This window comes from Jaculus jaculus, chromosome 4 (assembly GCF_020740685.1).
Source record: "Jaculus jaculus isolate mJacJac1 chromosome 4, mJacJac1.mat.Y.cur, whole genome shotgun sequence".
Lineage (NCBI taxonomy): Eukaryota > Metazoa > Chordata > Mammalia > Rodentia > Dipodidae > Jaculus > Jaculus jaculus.
Genome location: NC_059105.1, coordinates 26,950,222 through 26,972,999, shown reverse-complemented (window position 1 = coordinate 26,972,999; position 22,778 = coordinate 26,950,222). Strand labels below are relative to the sequence as shown.

The following is a 22,778-nucleotide window of genomic DNA, read 5'->3' as shown; positions in this document are numbered from 1 at the left end:
ATTCCCCAGTGAATCTAGCAAATTGGACCAGTGAGAGATGATTGAGTTATAGAACTTTGGCCTATTCAATGAAGCACTCCAATCAGATCCATCAATCCATGGCATTATTGAGGTGACTAAAACTTCCAGACGAGGGCCTAATCATGAAAGCAGTTCACTGTGGGCATGTCTTTGAGGGTATAACTCTCTATGGCCTCTTCCTCTCTCAGCTTTCTGACTAGGATGAGGTGAGAAGTTCTGCTCCAACTAACATCTCTACCATGATCTTCACCCACATTACAGGCTAGAGGCAATGGGCCAGATGACCTACAAATCTGTGATCTAGTGTAAACACTTCCTCTAATAATTTGTTTCTCTTTGGTATTTCTAACAGTAACAAAAATTCCTCACTAACAGTTTTCTTCTAGTCATTTGATGGCTTCAGGACTTAGGGTTAGATCTTTATTTATTTCTAGATTTATGTGGTGTGTGTGTGTGTGTGTGTGTGTGTGTGTGTGTGTGTGTGTGTGTATAACATAAGAGTCTAGTTTCACTGATTGACATATGGATATCAAGTTTTCCCAACACATTTTGTGGAACATACTGTTCATTTTCAATTATCATTTCATTGAAACCCATCTTCCATGGTAAGGGAAACTGAGGTCTTGACACTGGGAGTGATTTTATATTCCTCACACAACTGAATGAATGCCATAATAAATATGCCATAAATAAACTTCTTACTATTTGTTCATGGAATAAATTGCCAGAAACTATGCCACAAAAGAAGCTCTTTAGTATTGGAAAAATTATTCATAGTGTACACTATGAATTTTAAATATTCTTTTTTCATTTTTTTTTTACTTTTAAAAGTTCTATTATATAATTTGTATTTCAATGTTAGGTCATTTTCTGGTTCTAAAGTCTGTGTAATTTCTAGATTTATTATTTTCTTTTTACACAACCATTTCCACTTGATTATTTTGTTTTCATTTTTTCCTCAATGCCAAATCCAAGACTCTGAGTTTTCTTTTGAAGAGATTGTTTCTAATTACTGATTTGTCTATCCATTAGATGTCAGCCCCTCTCTTCAGGGTAATTTCTCTTACCTTTCACTTTGTCTGTGCTCTTTTGTTTCTTGGTATAACTTGAAACCAAGACCGTTGTTTCTTTTTCCTCAGAGCTTTGCCCTTGCCCCAGCTTCTGTGTGACTCCGAATGCAGGAGCTCCACCACTTTTTACTTGTTTCTGTATTTTCCAGCTTCTCAAATTGACTGGCTCAAAAAATTTAGAAGCGATTTTTGAGTGGATGAACATAAAGAGCTATTACATGAAAGAATTGGGTTTGATTTAAAATCACAGGTGGCTCAAAAATACTATTCTACAGTGACAGTATATTTGTTGCCATAACAATAAATGACCATACTGAATTCTCTGCACTATCTTGGATATATTTGAACACAAAACAAATATTAAGCTTTTCCAGTCCTCAGTATTCACAATATTAATGAAATGGGTCAGGGTGAGGGAGACAGTTGGGACATGTAAAATTTTTCAGGAATCCTTACAGGTGGCATGTGGGAGGCAACCTTGAGGAGCCAGAAGAAAGAAGAACATAGTCCTTGACTATTGTGCTTGAAATTTTCTGGCACCTGGCAGAATGTGTGACGTTAAAGCTCTAGTTCCCCTCTTCCAGTGACCTTGCAGTGGGATTAGCAAAGGGGGTGTCAGAGACAGGTAAAACATTTGCATATCAGAGAGACATTGGTGTCATATGGGTGATGTCATATTTGCAGGCATATCTACAACATCACAGAAAGAAGGAACATTAAAATGGGTGCTGTTTCATTGCTTAAAATTTAAAATATATACTCACTCTTTTCTCATCTCATCTATCCTGCTTTTCCCCTTCTCCTTTCATTTCTCCATACCTCTATCTTTCTGCTTTTCACTTTTGTTGACTCTATTAGAACCTTTAATACATTAGTTTAAGACTATTATACATGGCTAGGACTCTTTAATACATTTTCTATTAGTATGTGGGAAACATGTAGCTACAAGCCTCCAGAGAAATTGAGGTCAGGACCACAACATATGCAGCCCTTACCCTCTTCTCCATGAAAATTGTGATAAGTTTCATACAGAAAATGCAGACAAGTGTTCTGCATGAATCTCAATGCTTTAATTTTACTTATTGATTCTGAGTACACATTGATCAGGTTATATTAGGGAAGCAGTATACATTTCATTGCAAAAACCAAACTGAACAATCTTAAGTCTAATTTATTTCCTCTTGTTTTTAGTATACATGTGAGTATTCTACTCAAAGAAAAATTCATGATTTATATTCTTCTTATATTTGTTTTGATGTTGATAATTGTGATTTTCATACATTTCAAACATAGCTAATCAAACTTCAGCTGGCATTGTTAGCATATTCCTGGAAGAATGGCTCCCAAATTGGCATTTACATCTTTATTCTAAATCAAAAATTGCAAATACTAGAGCTGGAGAGATGGCTTCGTGGTTAAGGTGTTTGCCTACAAAGACAAAGGACCCAGGTTCAGTTTCCCAGTACCCAGGTAAAACTAGATGCACAAGGTGGTGCATGTGTATGGAGTTTGTTTGCAGTACTCTTTCCTTCCCACTTTTACTGTCAAATAAATAAAATATAAAAAAACACAAAGACTAAATAAAATTACCTAAAAGCAATAATGATACTAAAAAATGACTTTATGAGCATGATGAAGTTTCCTTTTGTATTAGTTGCTCTTTTCATGATTGTGAGCTCACATGGACCAACATAAAAAAAGGGTATATTTTTGATTACATTTCCAGGGGACATACTCCATCCTGGTTGGGTGGGGGGCTAGGCAGGGTATAAAAGGCATGGTGGCAGAAGTTTGAAGCAATAGGTCACTTTCAATCCATAGTCAGGGTTGTAGATAGCTTTATGTGGCTAGGATGAACATCCAAACCACAAACATTTTATGGGAGGACAGGGTTTATTTTCAAGACTACAGACCCAGGGGGAAGTTCCAGCAGTGACAAAGAAGTTGGTTCCTATTCATACGTTCAAATACAAAGGAAAACCACTACTAGCCCACAAAAATCAAATCAGCAAGCACAAACCTGCAGCAAGTAAGATCACCAGAGCTCAAATTTGTCTCCATACCTTTGGGCTGGAATTCAGATCCACATCCAAATGTACCTTTGTATGGATTTCAGGATCTGCCCCCAGTGCCATCTCTTCCAGTCAGATGGCTTGAGACAAACTTACAACCTTTAATAAAATATTCCAGTCTATATGGTTCATACATCCAAACTATCACAGTCAGGAATCAGAGACAGAGATGAATGTTGGTACCTAGCTTGCTTTCTCCTTTTTGTTCAGTCTGGACCCAAACCCATGGAATGGTACCAACTAAAGTTAGAGTAAATCTTCTTGCATCCATTAGCATAATCTACAAATTCCTTCAAAGACATATTAACAGAATTGTCTTCTAGGTGATCCTAGATCCAACCAAGTAGACAATCAACATTAACTGTTGTGCTTATTAACCAGAGATTGTAGTTGCATGGCAAGATCTGTTGGTGCCAATATGTAGGCCCATTTTGCTCATAAGTTTAGTGTGGTGGTTTGAATCATATTTCCCCCATAAACTCTTGTGTTCTGAATTCTTTTTCCCAATCTGGGGTGTTTTGTTTCAAGTATCCCCCATAAGGTCATGTGCATTGGATGCTTGATTCCCAGGTGATGACAGATTGGGAGGAGAGGCATTGCTAAAGGAATTATGTCACTTATGGTGGACCTTGAGGTTTATTAATCTCCAGTTTGTTAATGTTAGTCAGCTTACTTTATTGCTGATGTTTCCCCTGATGTGGTAGAGGTGATGTTCAGCCTGCTATCACCTTTTACTTGATATTGTGGAGCTTCCTTTCAAGACTATAGCCAAAATAAACAACTCTCTTCCCGCCATCTGCTTCTGGTCATATGCCTTGTCCAGCAATGAAAAGGTAACTACAACAGAAAATTGCCACTGGTATAATGGTGTTATTACTGCTAGAAATTTGATGTTGGCTTTTTGCCTTTTGGAACAGATTTGTAGGAAGAATGTGGAAAGATTTGAAACCTTGGCATAAGAGATGCCTTGCAGTGTTGAAGACAGAGTTGGATGGACAATTCTATTCAGATTTGAAAATACTACGTGCCAAAATAAAAGTGGATTGTGCAGGTTTAGCTTATGAGAAGAAAGAGCTTTGTCAAGACTAGACTAGAAGCAGTTTGTATAAGAGGGTTTTGAATTCTAACCATGTCCTAGGGCCATGTGCTGGGTTAAATTGTGTAAAAAAGAACTGGTATGAGTAGGTTGATATGACACAGAAAGAAATTAAAGTTTCGGGCTGGAAACAATTCCCATTCAGCTGCAATTTTTTGAGAGATTATAAAAATTGAGATTAGGTCAGTTATTCTTTATTGAAACAGCAGAAACAGTGCTGACTCTTGAAAGTAACATGCCCAAATGCTGATGGGGTGTCTTGCTGTACAAAATCGGCTGTATGCTCCCTGGATCAACAAATTTGGTTGCCTAACTCATACTATGGAGTATAAAAAATGTTGGAAAGAAAGGGTCATTGGATGTTCAATGTGGTCTGGTTTTTGGAAATGGCCATGGACAGTGTAAAACAGACTTATTGGACATGCCTGTGTGAAGGCCTAATAGAGCCATGAGGATGATCCATGAGCTCTTTCTTCTTCCCATAAGCCAAGCCTACACAGTACATAGTTCTATATTTAGGTTTTTCAACTGTGACAAGAATATTCCATCCAACTGTGTCATCAACACTGCAAGCCATCTCTTTTCTGTGCCATCTTGAAGCTTCCCCTTAAGACTGTAAGGCAACTAAAAAACCTTCCCTTTCGGGCTGCAGAGGTGGCTTAGTGGTTAAGCACTTGCCTGTGAAGCCTAAGTACCCCTGTTCGAGGCTCGATTCCCCAGGACCCACGTTAGCCAGATGCACAAGGGGGCGCACGCGTCTGGAGTTCGTTTGCAGTGGCTGGAGGCACTGGCATGCCCATTCTCTCTCTCTCTCTCCCTCTCTGCCTCTTTCTCTCTGTCTGTCGCTCTGAAATAAATAAATAAAAATAAAACAAAAAAAATTAAAAAAAAAAAAACCTTCCCTTTCATCAGCTGCTTTTGGCCTTTTGTGCCAGCAATGAGAAGGAAACTACAAAAGAATGTGGGTATCAGGAGTGGGGTTGATGCTGCTAGAAACCTGACTATGGCTTTTGATCTTTGAAAACTTATTTGCAAGAAGGATGTGGACGAATTTGAATCATTGGCCTAAGAGATGACCTGTAGTGCTATAAGCAGAGTTTGATGAAGTGTTCTGGCAAGAGTTGAAAGACAGAAATGCAGAAAGAATGGCAAACTGTGAAGCTTGGCTTTTCAGGGGAGAAAGCTGAACTGGGCTAGAAGTTTTTTTGTGAGAGGCTTAGTGATATCTGCCCACGTTCTGAGAACTTGTACAGGGATGAATTTGGAAAAAGTGAATTACCATGAGCAAGATATTGCATAGAATGAAAGTTGGACAAAAGATAGTAGTTCACTTACACTATAACCTGGCAATTACCACAACCAAGATAGGGCCAGCTGTTCTGTGTTCAGACATCAGGGATAATGCTGACTCATTTGACAATAGGAAGCCATAATGATGGAGTTTTTCTGGTTTTCAAAGTCAACTCCCCTCACCCTCATAGGTTAACAAATTTTATAGCTTACATGGCAGTATGGAAGTATAAAAAATGTAGAAAATTATTATTGAATTATATCTGCCTAATCTTTGACTTTGTTATGAATTTATAGTAAATTTGGAATATATATGCATGGTGAGAAGCTTAAAGACAGAGCTTGAGCTGGCCTCTCTGAAAGATTCCAGTAAATTAAATGTGTAATGGCATAAAAATCATATTTAAATAGTTGGTCACCATAAATCAATAAATGTATTCTTAAAGTTACTAGAGTGTCAAGCTGTATAATCTTTTTGGAGGACACAAATGTATTCAGTCAGTCTCTTATAGAATTTAACACCTAGTGATTGAATTAGAGAAATAAAATTCTTATGTAATCCATATCTAAACATATAAATCAGAATGCAATATTTATGCCATTTTTTATTCAGAGGCACATGTTGACTATGTCTATGAATGAAATATATACAGCTTGACTTGTGTGAGGGCCTCTTTTGTGCTAAGTAGGCATTTGTGGAGTGCCTGTTATGTATAAGATCCTGTGTCAGACAGAAGTGGATAATACATCATTCACTGCTAGTTCACAGTAGGAGTGGAAGGACTTTGTAACTGACAATTGCAATGTCCTATACGCTGCACAATACTGCATTGATAACATTGATGGCACAGAAAGAGAGGGCTCAGGACAGGGTAGAATCTTACGTGAACTGGGGAAGATGATGTTAGAGGGAAGCTTGGTTCATTCCCTATCCATGGACTGGAAAGTTTAAACATTACTTCTGCACACCAGAGTCATTTGTATTGACATAAATAGAGGAAATATATGTGACTACATGTGCCTTTTCACTGCCATTCCAAGTAAAGAATTCATTGTAAGGAAATGTGTTAGAGGTTACAGCAATGTCTTGTGGGAAACATGGAAAAATGGTAAGAAAGAAACGATGGTAAGAAAGGGAATGCTAAAGAAAAAATAGTTGGGCATGGTGTCGCACACTTTTAATCCCAGCAATTGGGAGGCAGAGGTAGGAGGATAGCTGAGAGTTCAAGGCCACCCTGAGACCACATAGTGAATTCCAGGTCAGCCTGGGCTAGAGTGAGACCCTACCTCGAAAAACATAAGCAAAAACAAAAATTGAAAAAAATATGTATGGCTTAGAAAAATTAGAAGGATTAGATAGATGGCTGGCAAATTCCCTTAATCACATGGGTGTAAAAAGTGAAATTTGCTTGAAAGTTTTAATAAAATGTGCAGGCCCTGGTGTGCTCAATCTCTCCCCCTCTCTCTTTTCTTTCTTTCTACCTCTCTCCCTTTTTCTTGTTTGCAAATAAATAAAGAATAAGAAAAATTTTACAAAAATGTAGCAAAATACAGGAAGGGTCAACAGTATTCCAACCTGACAGACTGGAGATTCTTGACTTCCAGTCCACATGCCCCAGGTCTACTATCCAGCTGTAAGCTTCAGGGTCTCTACTGTTTTGGGGACCAGCCAGTACTTGGTGTTAATGTTGTTGTGGTTTCCATTCGATCATTCCCAGCATGGTTACCCTGGGCAGAGTGAGTCACCTGGTCAGTTTACAGCTGCAGACCTCTGCCCTTCCCTGGATATGGATCTCTATCCCAAGGGCTCTGTGATACTGGGGTGTGGGCCACTTTGCCAGTTGGCGCAGGAGAGGCACGAGGACCCATGCAAGACACTAAACCTGCCCAACGGCCACAGCCCTTTCTCCTGCATGTGCAAACCTGGACACGCCGCCAAGGCTGCCTGTGACCTGCAGTAGAGCTTGAATCCAGTGCCTTTGCGCTCTGCTCTGCACATGCCGCCGTCTCGACCCGTGACTTCCTGGAGATCCACATTCTAGCTTAAGATAAAGTGGACCGCGTCACCATCCACCACAGTCTTGCCAGACCTGCATTTCCTGTGTGAGGGCTTCCAGCGGTCTCTTCCTCCAGGTATTAGGTGCTTTTTAAAAATCTTCTTATTGACAGCTTCCATAATTATAGACAAACTGTGACAATTCCCTCCCCTACCCCCTTCCCTCCTCTCAAATCCACCCTTCATCAGTCCCCTCCCCCTTGAAATTAGTCTTTCTTTTGTTTTGAGGTCATCATCTTTTCCTCCTATTATGAAGGTCTTTGCTTTAGGTAGTGTCAGGAACCGCGAGGTCTTGAATATCAAGGCCTTTATGTGCCTTAACCACTGAGCCATCTCTCCAGCCCTCTGTTATTGTTATTTATTTATTTATTTTTTAATATCTCTTAGAACAGTTTTGGATTTGAAGTACTTTATTGCGATTGCAATAGTGTTAAAAGAAACTTATAATTTATTGTCTGGGCATATTTTGCTTGGATTATAACTGACACTTTCTAATGAAGAACAACTTTTGTCAAAATGAAAAATTGAACAATTTAAAATGTTTTTATTAATTTTCAATTTTTAAATTAACAGCAGTAATGACAGAATGAGATAGGTGACCTGTGTTGCAATTTTAATTGCAATGAGTATTTTTATTCTTTACTTTGGAGGTCTGATAACTAGAGAATATACTAGGTTGTCAATACAACCAGGCAAATCGTCTAACTCAGCAGCTTTTCATTGCTCAGATAGATCTGCAGGCAAATTTCATTTTTGTAATACTTTTTCTCTGCTTTGTAGAGATTACACAATTATTTGTTTCTTTTTAAATAAAAATTTAGTACTATAAATGTCATTGTCAGTTTGCATACTGCTAGGTGAAAGGTTAGCAAAACCTTGGAACATCTTCATTCATTTTCAAAGCCAATCGGAAGTGGAGGATTGTCTTACATTTCAAGCCTGAAAAGATTTTGTCCTTTACTGGTAAATAACTCCTTCACTGATTTCTGTCACCTTTCACAACTGCTCAAATCATTTGTTTCCAAATAACATTTAAAAAGTTGCTGTAGTCATTTTTATAGTAGTAAACTTACCTGATTTAAAACCATTAAAAAAAATAAACACTTATGCATTTAATAGCTACTCATAAGCAGTAACTTGTTGTTATATAAATGACCCCTCACTTCTGGATTACTGCTGCAATTTAGCCTAGCATCTTTTGAGAGTTGGTGCTGTGGCTGTTCCTTATAGTCTCCTGGAAACAAGATAATGGAGGAGGCACCACACTTGCTCTTTGTTTTTTTTTTTTTTTTTTTAATCTGAGGATAGAAACAATGGAGTGACCAAATTGAGCCAGCATTTCAAGCTTGTCATCAGAAATGCCTCATGCTGGTTTTGCTCACATTTCACTGGTCAAGTAAATCACATGGTCATGCCACATCTGTGTTTAAAATTGAAAGGCATTGACATTTTCCAGTAGTTCAATCTATACTTTACCTTCCATGCTGAATTGGTCTCATTTTAAGGAAACTTCATTGGCTACAATCAATGCCATTTGGAGGGTCTCGGAAATGAGTTGTAAGCATATTCTCATGTAGCAGAAGAGGTGTCATAATTTTTCTAATTCATCTGTTTATTTTTTAATAATATGTAAATTAGAATTATATGCATGGTTGTAAACTTGGATACTTACAGACCATCAGTAGAACTTATATTTTATATCATCTGACTCTTCTTTCATATTGACTTTGTAGTATGTAAGAAAAGACTGTCTCATATTGGAGAGAACTGGGTTGCTAATAAAGTGGCAGATCCTACTCATTCTAAAAGGAAAAGAATGTTAAGTGGATTAACCATTAAGTACAAAATTTGCTTAAATTATTAAAATGTTTTATTGCATCACCATCATTTAGCACTGTTTCTCCAAATATTAAAGATATTCTCAATTCCCCATAGAAAAATTGAAAATGTGGAAATAAATTAATTTTAAAATAAAAGGCATGAGAAATTAGTTATAATGAATATTTTGCCATACAATATGCATTGTGAATGATAAACATTCTGAGAGAAGCATACTCAAGCAATTCCATTGCTCTGAGGACATCAGAGTGTACTTACACAGACCAACAGGTAGAATTCAGTCACCCTGTGTGGCTTTTGCCATCAAAGCACATGTGAAGCATGAATTATCATGGAATGGCATACACCTTCATAGTAATATTTTTAATTAAAATAAATTTACTTGAAAATAATGATTAAAAGTTTAATACAGGTGATTCATAAATAACATGTTTACTATTACTATCAACTACTATGTATTATGCATAACAATATGCTCTCTACTTTAATACAACTACTGGCATAGTTAATTTGCAGCATCATTAACACAAAGACAAGTAATACTTCACAGAACAAGACTGTAACTACATCAACAGATGATCTCAACATTTTAGTTCCTTACAATTGTATGGGACTACCATTTTATCCAGTCTATCACCAGCTGTACTTTCTTTAAGTTGCACAAACATTTATAAATCTATTACACTGGTATCCTCTATATTTTGTAGACACGTTTCTAGGTCTGTGAATAACCTTCATGAACACATTTTTCTTAATACTAAATATGTCCAGTCACCTGCATGCATGCTATTGTCTTTAACTTCCCTGTACTTGAATGTAGGTGTTTCTAGTCTCCCACTGTAATCAACAATTATCCATAATTGATTTCACAATATGTGTCTTAGGAAAGGGATAAGAAATCTTACTAGAAACATTTTTAAAGAAGGTGCTTTGTAGTTTAAAAATAAGTTTGGTGCATATTAATTTCATTTCTTGAAAGTCTGTTTCAATTTTCATTAATACCCTAAGTGAATTTGTGGATAACACTCATAAGAATGTTCTATATCAATTTCCTCATTTACAAAACACTTTATCATGTTGCAAATATATAGTGACACTGGACCTCCGCCGCTGTGCTCCGATCGCACACCTGTGGGGATCTGCACTGTGAACATTTTAATTTGTGTTTTCTCACCTAGTGAGACTGAATTTTTGTACATGTTTACTACTTCCATCGTGGGTGACCTGTGGTTCTGTATCCATGTTCTATTTCCTTTTAAAGAGTTCCACATGAGCCCACCTCCCTGCTCTGGGTTCCCTGTGTGGACAGTGTACATGTGCGGGCAGGTGCTGAAGTCTGGATTGAGTAGGCCAGACCTGTTTCCTGGTTCCTCCCACCTCCCTGGTCTGGGTTCCCTAAGCTGGTTTCTGTGCTGGAAGCACAACATGAAATCTTCCAGATCCCTGTTCTCTTGCTCCTCCCAGTTTCCTAGTCCTGGTAGGTTCCATTGAGCCCTGCTTGGGGAGGCCCCGTCCCTGTGGGAGCTGTGCAATCAAGCCTTTTGCTCTGGTATCCTCATTGGCTGCTGAATATCAACATCCCTGTTCACCTGAGTCAGAGAGTGCACCAGCCAAAGGACAAAAGCTTGCTTCCTCCTCAATAAAATAGAGACTTCCTAAAATTGGTAGACAACAACACAAAAAAGCCAGCAAAAGTCAGAAAACAAAAATCTCCACCAAGGATGCCTAGTCCTATATTGGGAATCTCCGATGAAATCACAGAGAAATCAACAGAAATTCATTCCCAAAATGAAAAAAAAACAACTAATGAGACCCTGATTAAAACAAAAATCACTGCACTAGAAGCAAACTATCAAAGAACCAACAATTGTATCAATGACTGTAAACAGAATCATCTTTTAAAGTGTTTAGCTTTTGACATCTTTCTTCTATTATCTATCTGTCTATCTATCTATCTATCTATCTATCATCTATCTATCTATCTATCTATCTATCTATCTATCTGCTTCTTTCTCTCTATCAAATAAATAAAATAAATACAAAGATTTAAAAATAGAGTCAATCTTGTTTTAAAAAAGAAATATATTTTAAAATGTTTAGGAATATACTTTGAAATGTAACAAAGTGGTAAGGTTTTTACTATGGCCATTCATTATTATTTTCTGCTAGTCTTTTTACTTCAGACAAATTTGATATGAGACAGAGTAAATAATTTGTAGTGATAGCTTCAAATACATTAAAACTATGCTTGGCTACAGAGATGTCTTAGCAGTTAAGGCACTTGCCTGCAAAGATAAAGGACACATGCTTAATTCTCCAGGACCCACGTAAGCCAGCTGTATAAGGTGGCACATTTATCTGGAGTTCCTTTGGAGGTCCTGGTGCACCCATTCTCTCTCTCTATTTGTGTCTTTTTCTCTCTCTCTCAAATGAAGAAATCAAATTTAAAAAGAAACATTTTATTTTACATCATGTGAGATAGAAACTTTCAAGTATAATTAGAACTGTAGACTAAACTAAAAGTGCTAATATACATTTGGGAAAACAGCATTTTGTAAATGATCTATTCTTCCCATGACCTAAGGGAACGGGAACATAAACAAAAGTAAAAGTTAAGAAATTGAATGAACACATCAGTAAGGCTTTCCTGGCTCACACTGATTCTTACACTTAGATTGTGAATGTCAATTAGCTCAACCAAGTCTTGCTGATAATGTCAGCTGCCAGTCATCTGTAGGTAGCAAGTGATGCGTGGGATTTGTCAGCAAGTAATGACCCAGTGGCTTGGAGAAGGAAGTCACGAGGGCACAGAAGTTTCACAACACATCTGAACTTCTGGTAAATTACACTACATGGAGAAGTAAGACAAGAGAAAAAATCCTCACCCAAATCTCTTTCAATTGAATTCATTTTTAATAAATTCTACTCTAAACCATTAATCTTTGCATCATGTATTTTAAAAATTAATATAAATTCCCAGTGACTTAACATTTCCTCACATGCTTGATAAATGAATACAGCATTACTGATGAGAAACTCCCAAATTCACACCAAAATTTTCATTTTAATTGAATTAAATACTTATATAAATCTTCATAGAAATTTGACAAACTTTGAGTCCACAAAAATATCTAAGATAATCAGAAAAATTTTATATGCTTATGAAAGTTTATAAAAGTATATATGTATTATATATATATATACAAATTAGCATATTTTTACTAATTCACTAGGCATCATATTGTTGTGAGTTAATGGAATGTTTTTATTTTATGTCAATTGGTCATTATACATATGAAGTTCACTATTATTTATCATTTGTCATATATAATCACCTGCAATAAGTTATTTTTACTATTCATTCCTTGTTCTTTTTGAGTTTAATCCATCCATTTCTTAATATAATCATAATCAGTACCATTAATGATGATTATGTTCTGGTATCTATTAATATAAAATCTATAATTAATGATGCATCCCCTCTGTCTCAACAGTTTTATTACTTACCTGGTAACTTTTTACATATTTCTCCAGTGGGTTTTACAAATGATATAATTTTTAATTTATATTGTTTAACTGTTAAACTCTGGAGTGGAACAAATATATTCTACATATATTTGTGATCTGGTAGTCAACACAGTGCCTGACACAAACTAGACACCCAAATGTTGTATGCCTGAGTGAAAAACTTGAATTCCAATTCAAATTAGCCTGGGAGTAATTCCCTTGAATGTTAAATAGAAAAAATAATAAGGTAAAATGTAACCTGTATTTCCCTGTGGCCTAAGAGAAACCAAGATACCACAACATTCATACAGAAGAAGTCCAAACAGACAATTTTGTGTTTTCATACATATAGATAAATGGGATTTCTAATGGGCACATCTCTGAAAATAGAGAAAAAAAACCAATAAGAATTTCATCTGAATATAAACAGAAAGAGTATTTAATCTTTTAGAAAATATTTTTTATTTGCTTATTTGAGAGAGAGAGAGAGGCAGATGGAAAGAGAATGGGCCAGTGCCTTCAGCCTCTGCAAACGAACTTGACAGTGGTGCCACCTTGTACATCTACCTCATGGGAGTAATGAGGAATTGAACCTGGGTCCTTAGACTTCTCAGGCAACACCTTAACCACTAAGCAATCTCTCCAGCCCAAGACTATTTAATCTTAATTGGCCCATAAACCTGTACTATCACTGGCCCTGGGACAAATCAAGATACCCAACAGTTAACTGTATATGGGACTAAGATTCCAAATAGTAAAAGCATGCTAAAACCAACTTTACTTTAAGCAGTATCTCAGGAGAATAGTAAAACTTTAACTTGATTAATATAAAATTATTTTATAATAGAGAATGAAAATATTCATAATGAATTTACTGACCAGTTAAAATTAACATGGGCCACCAACTATAGACATAATAAAAATAACAATAAGGATAGTTGGTGTTTATTAAAGTTGTTAGACACCAAGCAAGTAGTGATCATGCTTTACAAGTATTATGTCACTTAACTTTTTAGGGTCCTAAGAAGTAGGTAAGATTTTGTTCATTTACAGATGGAAAAATGTAGCTTCAACAGTTGGTTAAATATCTTGTTACGTTTTCCAACTGTCTTCTGACCTACAGAAATAGGTGCTAGAAATTAGTTGGTTAGGTTTCATTCAATCCTTGATTTTATTTTATGGGATTTATAAAACAATACTTTTAATAAAGTCAGTGAAATTAATAATTTTATAAGGAATTTTTTACTTTACTTTCTCTGTGTATGGGTGTTTGTGCATACACTGTTAACAAAGATAGTTGTGAATTGCATATAGTACTATATAGTATGTGGTGTAGCCCTCATGAAGAAATATCTGTCAAGTTGTCATGTTTTCATCAAATATTTATATTATTCAAATTATTTATTTACATATCAAGAATGGTGGCTCAAGGAAAATATTGAAATGCATATTTATGGACAGAAAACTTCACAGCATTAATAATAGCTGAATGGAATTTCTCAGTTATGTGGTTGGAACAAGTAGAGGGTGGATCATAAAATGTGGTTCCAACTTTGGAGAAATTAAGAGGAAGAAATTAAACAGATAAACCAAAATGTTAATAACCATTTTACCTCAGTTTAAAAACTAAGTTTGATAATTTGTGGATGCAAATCACACTGCTGTCACTTCAAAAGGAATAATATATAGTTTATTCTGGAGCCAGTTTACCCTAGATTGCATGTTCTAACATGTTAACAATTTCAAAATGGTTTTAGAGTTACCTAAGAAGAGTCATAAACCAAAGCACTTTTCAAATACTTTGGTGGAAACTTCAGCTGGGCGGGTTATAGCAAAATGGGAAAATCTCTGCTATAGGCTTCAGATGCTATCTGATCGAATTCCCATCCTTGGGGTGGTGGAAACTAGTGGTTTGTGAATGCATTCCAAGAAGTTTTCACCTGATCACCCAATAGTCACAAGGATATTACGTCAAACACAAAGGTGGGCCTTAAGTGGGCATTAAAGATATATGAAGATAATTTGGCTCTGGATCTGCAAATTCCATTTCTTTTTTTTTTTTTTCCTTCCCCATGTGTACATGTTTATTGTTTTTTTTTTTTATTGTGAATGGAAGAACATAGCCTGTTTCAAGTTCTGAAAAACATCTTGAATGCCTTTTATAAATGTTACAAAATTTCCAAAACTGTTTTGCCAATCACTGTTTCTTTTTTTTTTAATTTAATTTATTAGTTTTCTTTTCAGTAAATACAGGCAGTTTGGTACCATTGTTTAGGCTCATCTGTGATCTACCCCCTCCCATTGGACCCTCCTTGTTGATGTAAATGGGTCGTGCATTGTGGAGGTAGGCCCCAGTTATTGGTATGATAAATGTCTCTGCAAATCATGACCCAACATGTGACTCTGACATTTTTACCGCCCCCTCTTCTGCAAAATTTCCCTGAGCCATGTTTCTACATAATCACTGAAGATCTATCAGTCAGTTTCATAGCATACAGCTTCTTTTTGGGAACTTTATTTCATAGATTCTGTGTATTATTGTAAAAAGCACACAATTTCTATACAAATATATATCACTTGTTAATCATAAATTATCTCATTTATGAAAATTGATAATTCTCTAGATCTGAGGATATATTAAAGAATCTATTAGCACCTCACCTCCACGAGGGTAGGAATTATTATTTCCTTTGCTCATTGATGGATTGTCCATGCCTAGAATATCGTGTGGGGCAAAGTGGTTTTCATACATATGTTTCAAATAAATAATTAAGTACAAATTAAATACATACCTTCATTTTTACAGGCAAATGTGAAGAAGTAAATGCAATGGAGTCATTTCTTTTGTGTGGAGTTAGGCAACAAATCCCTTCCTCATTAAGTGCTGAGCGTGTGTCCAGAGCACATGGAGTTTGCTTGGTCATGGGTCTAGCACTAAGAAATACCAGATGTAGATCTTATATATGTGATTTAAATGTCAATGGCATAAGTGTTTCACCTTGTCCAAAGGCCTTAAATTAATCTCATTCCTTTGGACTTAAAGAAGAAACTATAAATAATATGTTAAAAAGTGTTATTTTATTATACAATGAAGTCATTTTAGCCTGATCATTTACAGAGGACAAAAAAGTACAGGAATTTGTACAGTTAGGATGGGAAGTTTACTGAAAAATGATAATTTACAAATCATATAAATGTACTACATTGTGTGTCACTAGAAGCCACAAAGGTAATGTTTTCAAGTAATATTTAACATGTAGCATATAGCACAATGCTTAGAAATTAATCACTTATGGAAGTAAATATGTGCCTTATTTTAATTTTTGTCTTATTTGCATATCTTCTCAAAACTAAAATAGGTATGAGAAATTTAAGGTAAGAGTCACAGGGGAATATAATGAAACTATTTGCTTTTCTTAACACAGAATATCAATGTCTACCACAGTGTGGTTATTTAACAAAGAACTTGTACTTTCTATCTTTTCTCTAGGATTCAGAATTTCCCGTATACATGCAACCAAATTCAAATGTGAATATGTATAAAGAAAGTCTTTGTCCAGCAAAATTCAACTACAGGCTGCATAACATTTTTAGACTACATGAACTTCCCGTGAGCTGGTAGGATTCTTGATGTTTTGTTGTGTCTAAACTTGCTGCTTTTCTAGCTACCTTTGATCCAAGTAGTTTGCTCTTAGACTGCTCAAAGCTGCTAAGCAGAGCAATGAAAGAACCTGCAAATAGTTTTTGCAAGAATCTTTAATTGTTTGAGGCACTTGGTGGCAGTACAGACTAAGTACACCATTGTGATTAGCATTGTTGAGGTTAGAGTTCTGAAATAGCACAGAACTCATTTCTGGAGAGGTTTCTAGGATTATTTTATGGAAGTAGTACACTCATTTATTTTATTTTAGCAATGTACTTTTTTCCGTTAACATATTTTTATTGTTTGATTTTGAAGATCATGCTTTTATGAATCATAATCACATTGATTTAAAAGCAAGAACCTATTACTTTGCATTTATTAAAATATATTGTTTTACAAACCTACATATTTAGGTTCATGGGAGATAAGTTTAAAGATCATATAAGTGCACAGTAATATAAAGATGTTTTGAGAAAAATATTGCTATATTTTTACTTCAATAAATCCATGATTTGTAAAAATCTGCACAAAAATTATAAATGTTCAGATTGTTCTGGAGAAAGATTAATGTCTTGGGCTAGCTCTCAAACCATATATATATATATATATATACACATATATATATCCTTTAGAACTTTTTTCATTTTCAATACTTTTCTACTCTTAATTATATCATGGGCTTTAAACTGTATTTGATTAACTTCTAGCAATAAGAATATCATCTAGATTGTATTACTTAAGATTAAAATGAGCAGTGAAAGTCTGTAAATGGAATCTTAAAAGTGATACATTCATACTATAAGGTTCTATGCAGGCTGAAAATGAGTGTATGTGCACATTTATACCAATTTTCTGATGGTAGGTCATGAATTTTTCCTTAAATGTCTGTTGACTGAAGTTCCACATTACATTTCTTGCACCAGCTATTTTAATAATGTACCATCTACATTTTTAATTTGTGATTTCTTTAAATTACTCTTCAGGATTCAGAAGATGATCTTCCCACCTCTTTAATTTTGATTTAATTGTCTTTGACAACAATTCTATTTATCACACTCACAATTCAAGACAATTAATATTTAATAAGTTTGTAATAGCAAACCCAACTGGCTTAAGTTTAGCAATGCTCTAATCATGCATTATTGCTGAGGAGTAACTGCTGCTTGGACATGACCAGAGAGCTCTGAATAGCTGGATGTCATAAGTGAAGCCTGTATCTTTTACAGAGAAAATAGGACTATTAGTCAGTGCAGTAATTAAGTGGAGTTTAAGGGAATATTTTATTAAGTGAAAACAGAGGTGGAAAAGAGGGGCAGTTGCTCCTAGTCAAAGATAAAATCTGGACTTCAGCTTAATTTATTTTCAGCCTCTGGAAAGACATATGCCCTCATCACTGCTAGTGTAGCCCTGGAGTGATCTGTCTTCATCTTCACTCATCAGCTGCTAGGAGAAAAGGGTCTAGCATGAGACAATACAAAGGCAGACTAGTAGCTGAAGCTCTAACCTCTTAGAATAACATTCCTCAAAGGAAGACTAGGTTGAGATTTTGGGCTTCTCATTTATCTGGCTTGTGTTTTATAGGTCTGCTTCATTTCCAGTTCCTATCTATTTCTGCTTCCTGTGCCACCATTTCTTTGCCATTTTTGTACCTCTTCCATCTATTTTATTCTATCCTTTTTCTGTTTGTTCTCATAACATCAGTCTGTACTTATCCATAATATAAAACTGAAATTTAAGATTTAGTGTTTCTCAGAACTTAATGTTTTTCAAAATTATGAGCTAGGGATATAGCTTAGTTGTAGAACACTTGCCTGGCATGCTGGTAGTCTGTAGTGCAACCTTTGCACCACGGAAAACCCTCATTGCTTGAATTCCACGTCACACTGTCTGTACACACATATGTACATGCACACACACAGAAGAGATTTTTTTAAGGACCAATAATTTATTTGCTTTTGATTTATTACTAGTTACTAGCAGTGGTATGGTTATAGGTCCTTTGACCTAAAAAATGTAACAATGGTAGTAGTAATGACAATAATTAAGAAAAGGATATAAATAATAAGAATATTACTAAGCATTAATGCCAAGGTTCATGTGCTTAATATACACTGTCTCTGACCTTCATATTTTACTAAGGCAGAGTCAGGCATGGTGGCGCATGCCTTTAATCCTAGCACTCGGGAGGCAGAGGTAGGAGGATGGCCGTGAGTTCAAGACCACCCTGAGACTACAGAGTTAATTCCAGGTCAGCCTGGACCAGAGTGAGACCCTACCTTGAAAAACAAAACAAAACAAAACAAAACAAAACAAAAAAAAAAAACAAAACAAAAAATTTTTACTAAGGTGGTTAGATTCTTTTGCTTCTCCATCTCTGTTTCCCTCTCTTGACACATATGCATGTGTATACATCGCTCCCCCACATACATACCCACAGTTCAGATACCTTGCAAATTACAGTAATTGGTTTTGTATTTGGTTTTACAACAAAGCAATAAATAAACTCCACAATATTTTAATGAAATGCTTTAAAGAAAACAATCTCTGTTCTTACAGTTGGACACATAAGCTACCTGTAGTAGAAAATTATATGACCTATGATTTAGGCCCAAATCCTTCCTATTTGTCTTAAGAATCATGGCCTGAGATAATGACTTTAAACTTAAAATGACTAATTAGATTATGTTTAAGTAGAATTTGCTAGCCATATATTTTCTATAAAAACAGATTTACTAAAATCTATTTTAGTAAGTTTTCCTAACAAGGTCATAATAAAATAAATGCATATTAATTTAAAAATGTCTTACTAATTTGCATTTTTATAGAGTGCAATTTAATAGGTCATAGAACCAGAAGGATTTTAAATTAGATTAGTTAAGAGGATTTTTAAGCACTGAGTTTGTTATATGTGTTTCTACTACTCTTACAAAATGGCTTCCACCCACCTGGGCAATGTCCTTCAGTAAATACATCCATTAAACATTGCTCCACCTTTCAACCTATGCACTTTCCTCATGCCCAGCTCTCTCAGGAGACAGGCTGGGAAAAGCACTGACTAGTGAACCCTCAGCTTCCACTTACTCTACCTCCTTTTCCCAGCAGCGGAGCTCCCTGCTTTCTCCTCTGAAGCTCTTTTTTTTTTTTTTTTCAGTTATTAGCCACATATGCTGTGCCCTTCCAGTGGCCCTTTGGGTGCAGTCTAGATAACTGACCACTTCTGTGTTTCCTCACCTGACTTCTGATAATGTTCTCATGTCCTGAATTTCCTTCTGATTTCCTTACTCCTCCCTTTCAGCATCTTCCCTCACCTGGTCCTCTTGGATCAGATGCCAGGTTTAGGGATTCCTTTTAGAGACAGCTCATAGAATTGTTGTTCACAAACTATATGATTCATTGGTGTATTTGACTCTAACTAATTTCCATATGGTATTATGTTGACATTTTTCATGAGCTTGAAGAGGTTGCTCCAATTATGTCCAGCAAAGAACTTTGTATTCCTTAAGAAAACTTGGTGTTTTCCTAATCTCCAGTTTTGCCAAGGGACCACCCTGTCTAACTTTATATCAGTAAAAGGTATATAAATAATTTATTCCTCATTCCTTCAATATGAAATTTCTACAACTAAAATTCCAAGTAAGGGTTGGGGATGTAGCTCTTGTCTTGTGCATTGGTTTCCCAGAACTAGGGTTGTGGATATCTTCCAGTAATTCTGATAGCCCTTCCAGTTGCTATACTGCATTTATATTTTTCTACCTCATCTTCTATTTCTGTAATCATCACATTACTAATTTATCCTACCATACCCCATAATGATTCATTTATTTCACAGTAGCTAGATAGATTGACCTGACATGATTACTGCTACAACTTTTGCATGAATGGCTCATCTAATCTTTAACTTAAATGTCTTATAGAGATAGAATTCCTCAAAATGTAACTAATATTTTACTCCTCATTTCTATAGTCACTTTCAGTCTTCTCATTCAAGTTTCTTTCTTTCTGGGATCACAACAGGGTTGGGAATGCATACATTTCAGAGTATTTTGTGAAGCGATTCAACTGCTACCATATTCCTAGTTTACATGTAGGAGAGCAGTACTGGAAGATGCTTGCTGATCCTCTGGAAAATGGTTTCTAAGCCTTCTAAACAGTGAACTTAACTATATGATCAAAAATGACAAGATGGGACTGGAGAGATGGCTTAGCTGTTAAGCGCTTGCCTGTGAAGCCTAAGGACCCCGGTTCGAGGCTCGGTTCCCCAGGTCCCACGTTAGCCAGATGCATAAGGGGGCGCACGCGTCTGGAGTTCGTTTCCAGAGGCTGGAAGCCCTGGCATGCCCATTCTCTCTTTCTCCCTCTATCTGTCTTTCTCTCTGTGTCTGTTGCTCTCAAATAAATAAAAATTAAAAAAAATGACAAGATGATGCCCACTGTATCCATGCCTAACCACAACAGATTCCAGTGGGATTTTCTACTCGCAGCTGGAAGCAAAGACTTAGAAAAGGCTGAGATTCATAATAAAGAGAGTGTGGATCCCTCAGCCGTATTTGTAGAATGGCTCAGTCTTTATTTATCTTTCATCTACTGTTTGATGATTAAAGATAGATCAATTAAGCTATATATTTTTAAAAAGACAGAAATATTGTAAAGATATCTATAGTCACTCACTTATCCTAACAAAAACAAACAAACAAAAGAACCCAAAACAAAAAACAGTATTGAGGATTCTTCAGCTACTCTGGAAGTTAACTAACTGAACAAAATCTGTTCTAGGGAGCTGCTATTTACTCAGGGGATCAGTTAATAAGCCAACAATGATGCCATATACGTGTTTTGTTGGTTGCTATAAATGCTATAGGGAATCATAAAGCAGGACAGAAGGGTGGATTGAAGAGTGGTTTTCAGGATTAGACAGTGGTGAGGATTTTTTAGAGAATGTGGCACATAAAAAGTTCCATGAACTATGTAAGGAAATGAAATGTGCTGAGAACAGAAGGAAACTTGGAGCCAGAGAGAATAGCAGGTGCAGTCTCCTCGAGGAGGAGCATGCCAAGACGGTCCAGACAGGAAGGAGTCGTGGAAGCAGAGTACATGAGCTCAGAGAAGAGCAGGAAACTGCAGGTACAAGGTTGAGAATGAAAGGGTTGTGGCCCGCAACTTCATCCTGAAGATCACTTGAGATTGAATTCTGAGGATGTTGGAAAGCTACTAGAGGATCTTGAACAGATGATAGAAATTTTGACAGATTAAAAACAAGACTTCTTGAACTGCTTTGTGGAAAATAGTCAAGAGTAGATGAAAAAGTTTGCTGTCTCTAGCATAGCCTTGCCTTCTAAAGATTTAAATACTTCCCAAAATATTGTTACTGGCTAGGGAACAAAAAAATGCTTCTGTAGATAAACTTGTGGGGGACATTTTATTTTCAATTCACAGGAGCTGAAAAATGACATGATTTTGAAGTATAGTTTTGAATAATGATAACCATGATTGAGGATAATTTTTTCAAACCTATGTTGAATAATATAGTAAATAATGAAAAATTTGAATGGAAAACGTTAGGAATTTCCTGGAGTTACTGCTCTCCACTTTGGTGTCATACACACACACACACACACACACACACACACGTATGTAATGTCAACTTACAGTTAAAATTAATAAACTGCTTTTACATTGGTCGCAGATGATGCATAAAGCATTTTCAATTCCAATGTTTCGTGGACTCAGCCAGAGACCGACAGTTGCCCTTCTGGGGCTGTAACCATTTTTCATCCCCTTTTAATTATCTAGATCCATAGTAATAACCACAGTGACCTACAAGAAGGCATTGTTGGACATATTATAATTATATATAGCAATTATGTGTAGTGCCAACAATGCATAAAAATTCAACCTATTAAAACTAAGGTAGGTGAGAAATGAAACCAGGCTTTTCTCCCTTAGGACATAGTTTTCAGTTTTTTAAAAAAATTGTATAAAACTTTTCTGGAGTATATTATTATGATGAGATAGGTCTATTTCTGTGGAATGATAATGCATTAATAATAGTCCAGTAAATATAGAAAATACTTCTCACTCCATTTTCACCTTTCATTATATACTCACATTTCTATTACCTACTGTGTAATTGAAAGGGAAATGGAAGTTCACACCAAAGGTTAATCTTTATAATGTAGAATGCCAA

General features: G+C 35.9%; 1 protein-coding gene across 2 annotated transcripts in view; it reads left to right on the top strand.

Annotated features, from left to right (window-relative positions):
* Spag16 (sperm associated antigen 16) overlaps positions 1 to 22,778 on the top strand; it is a 901,897-nt gene that overhangs the window by 132,010 nt on the left and 747,109 nt on the right. For both annotated transcript variants that reach the window (XM_045148110.1, XM_004653697.2), the window contains one exon: positions 16,442 to 16,569. In XM_045148110.1, coding sequence (XP_045004045.1) covers positions 16,442 to 16,569 — 128 coding nt within the window. The remainder of the gene's footprint in view (positions 1 to 16,441; positions 16,570 to 22,778) is intronic.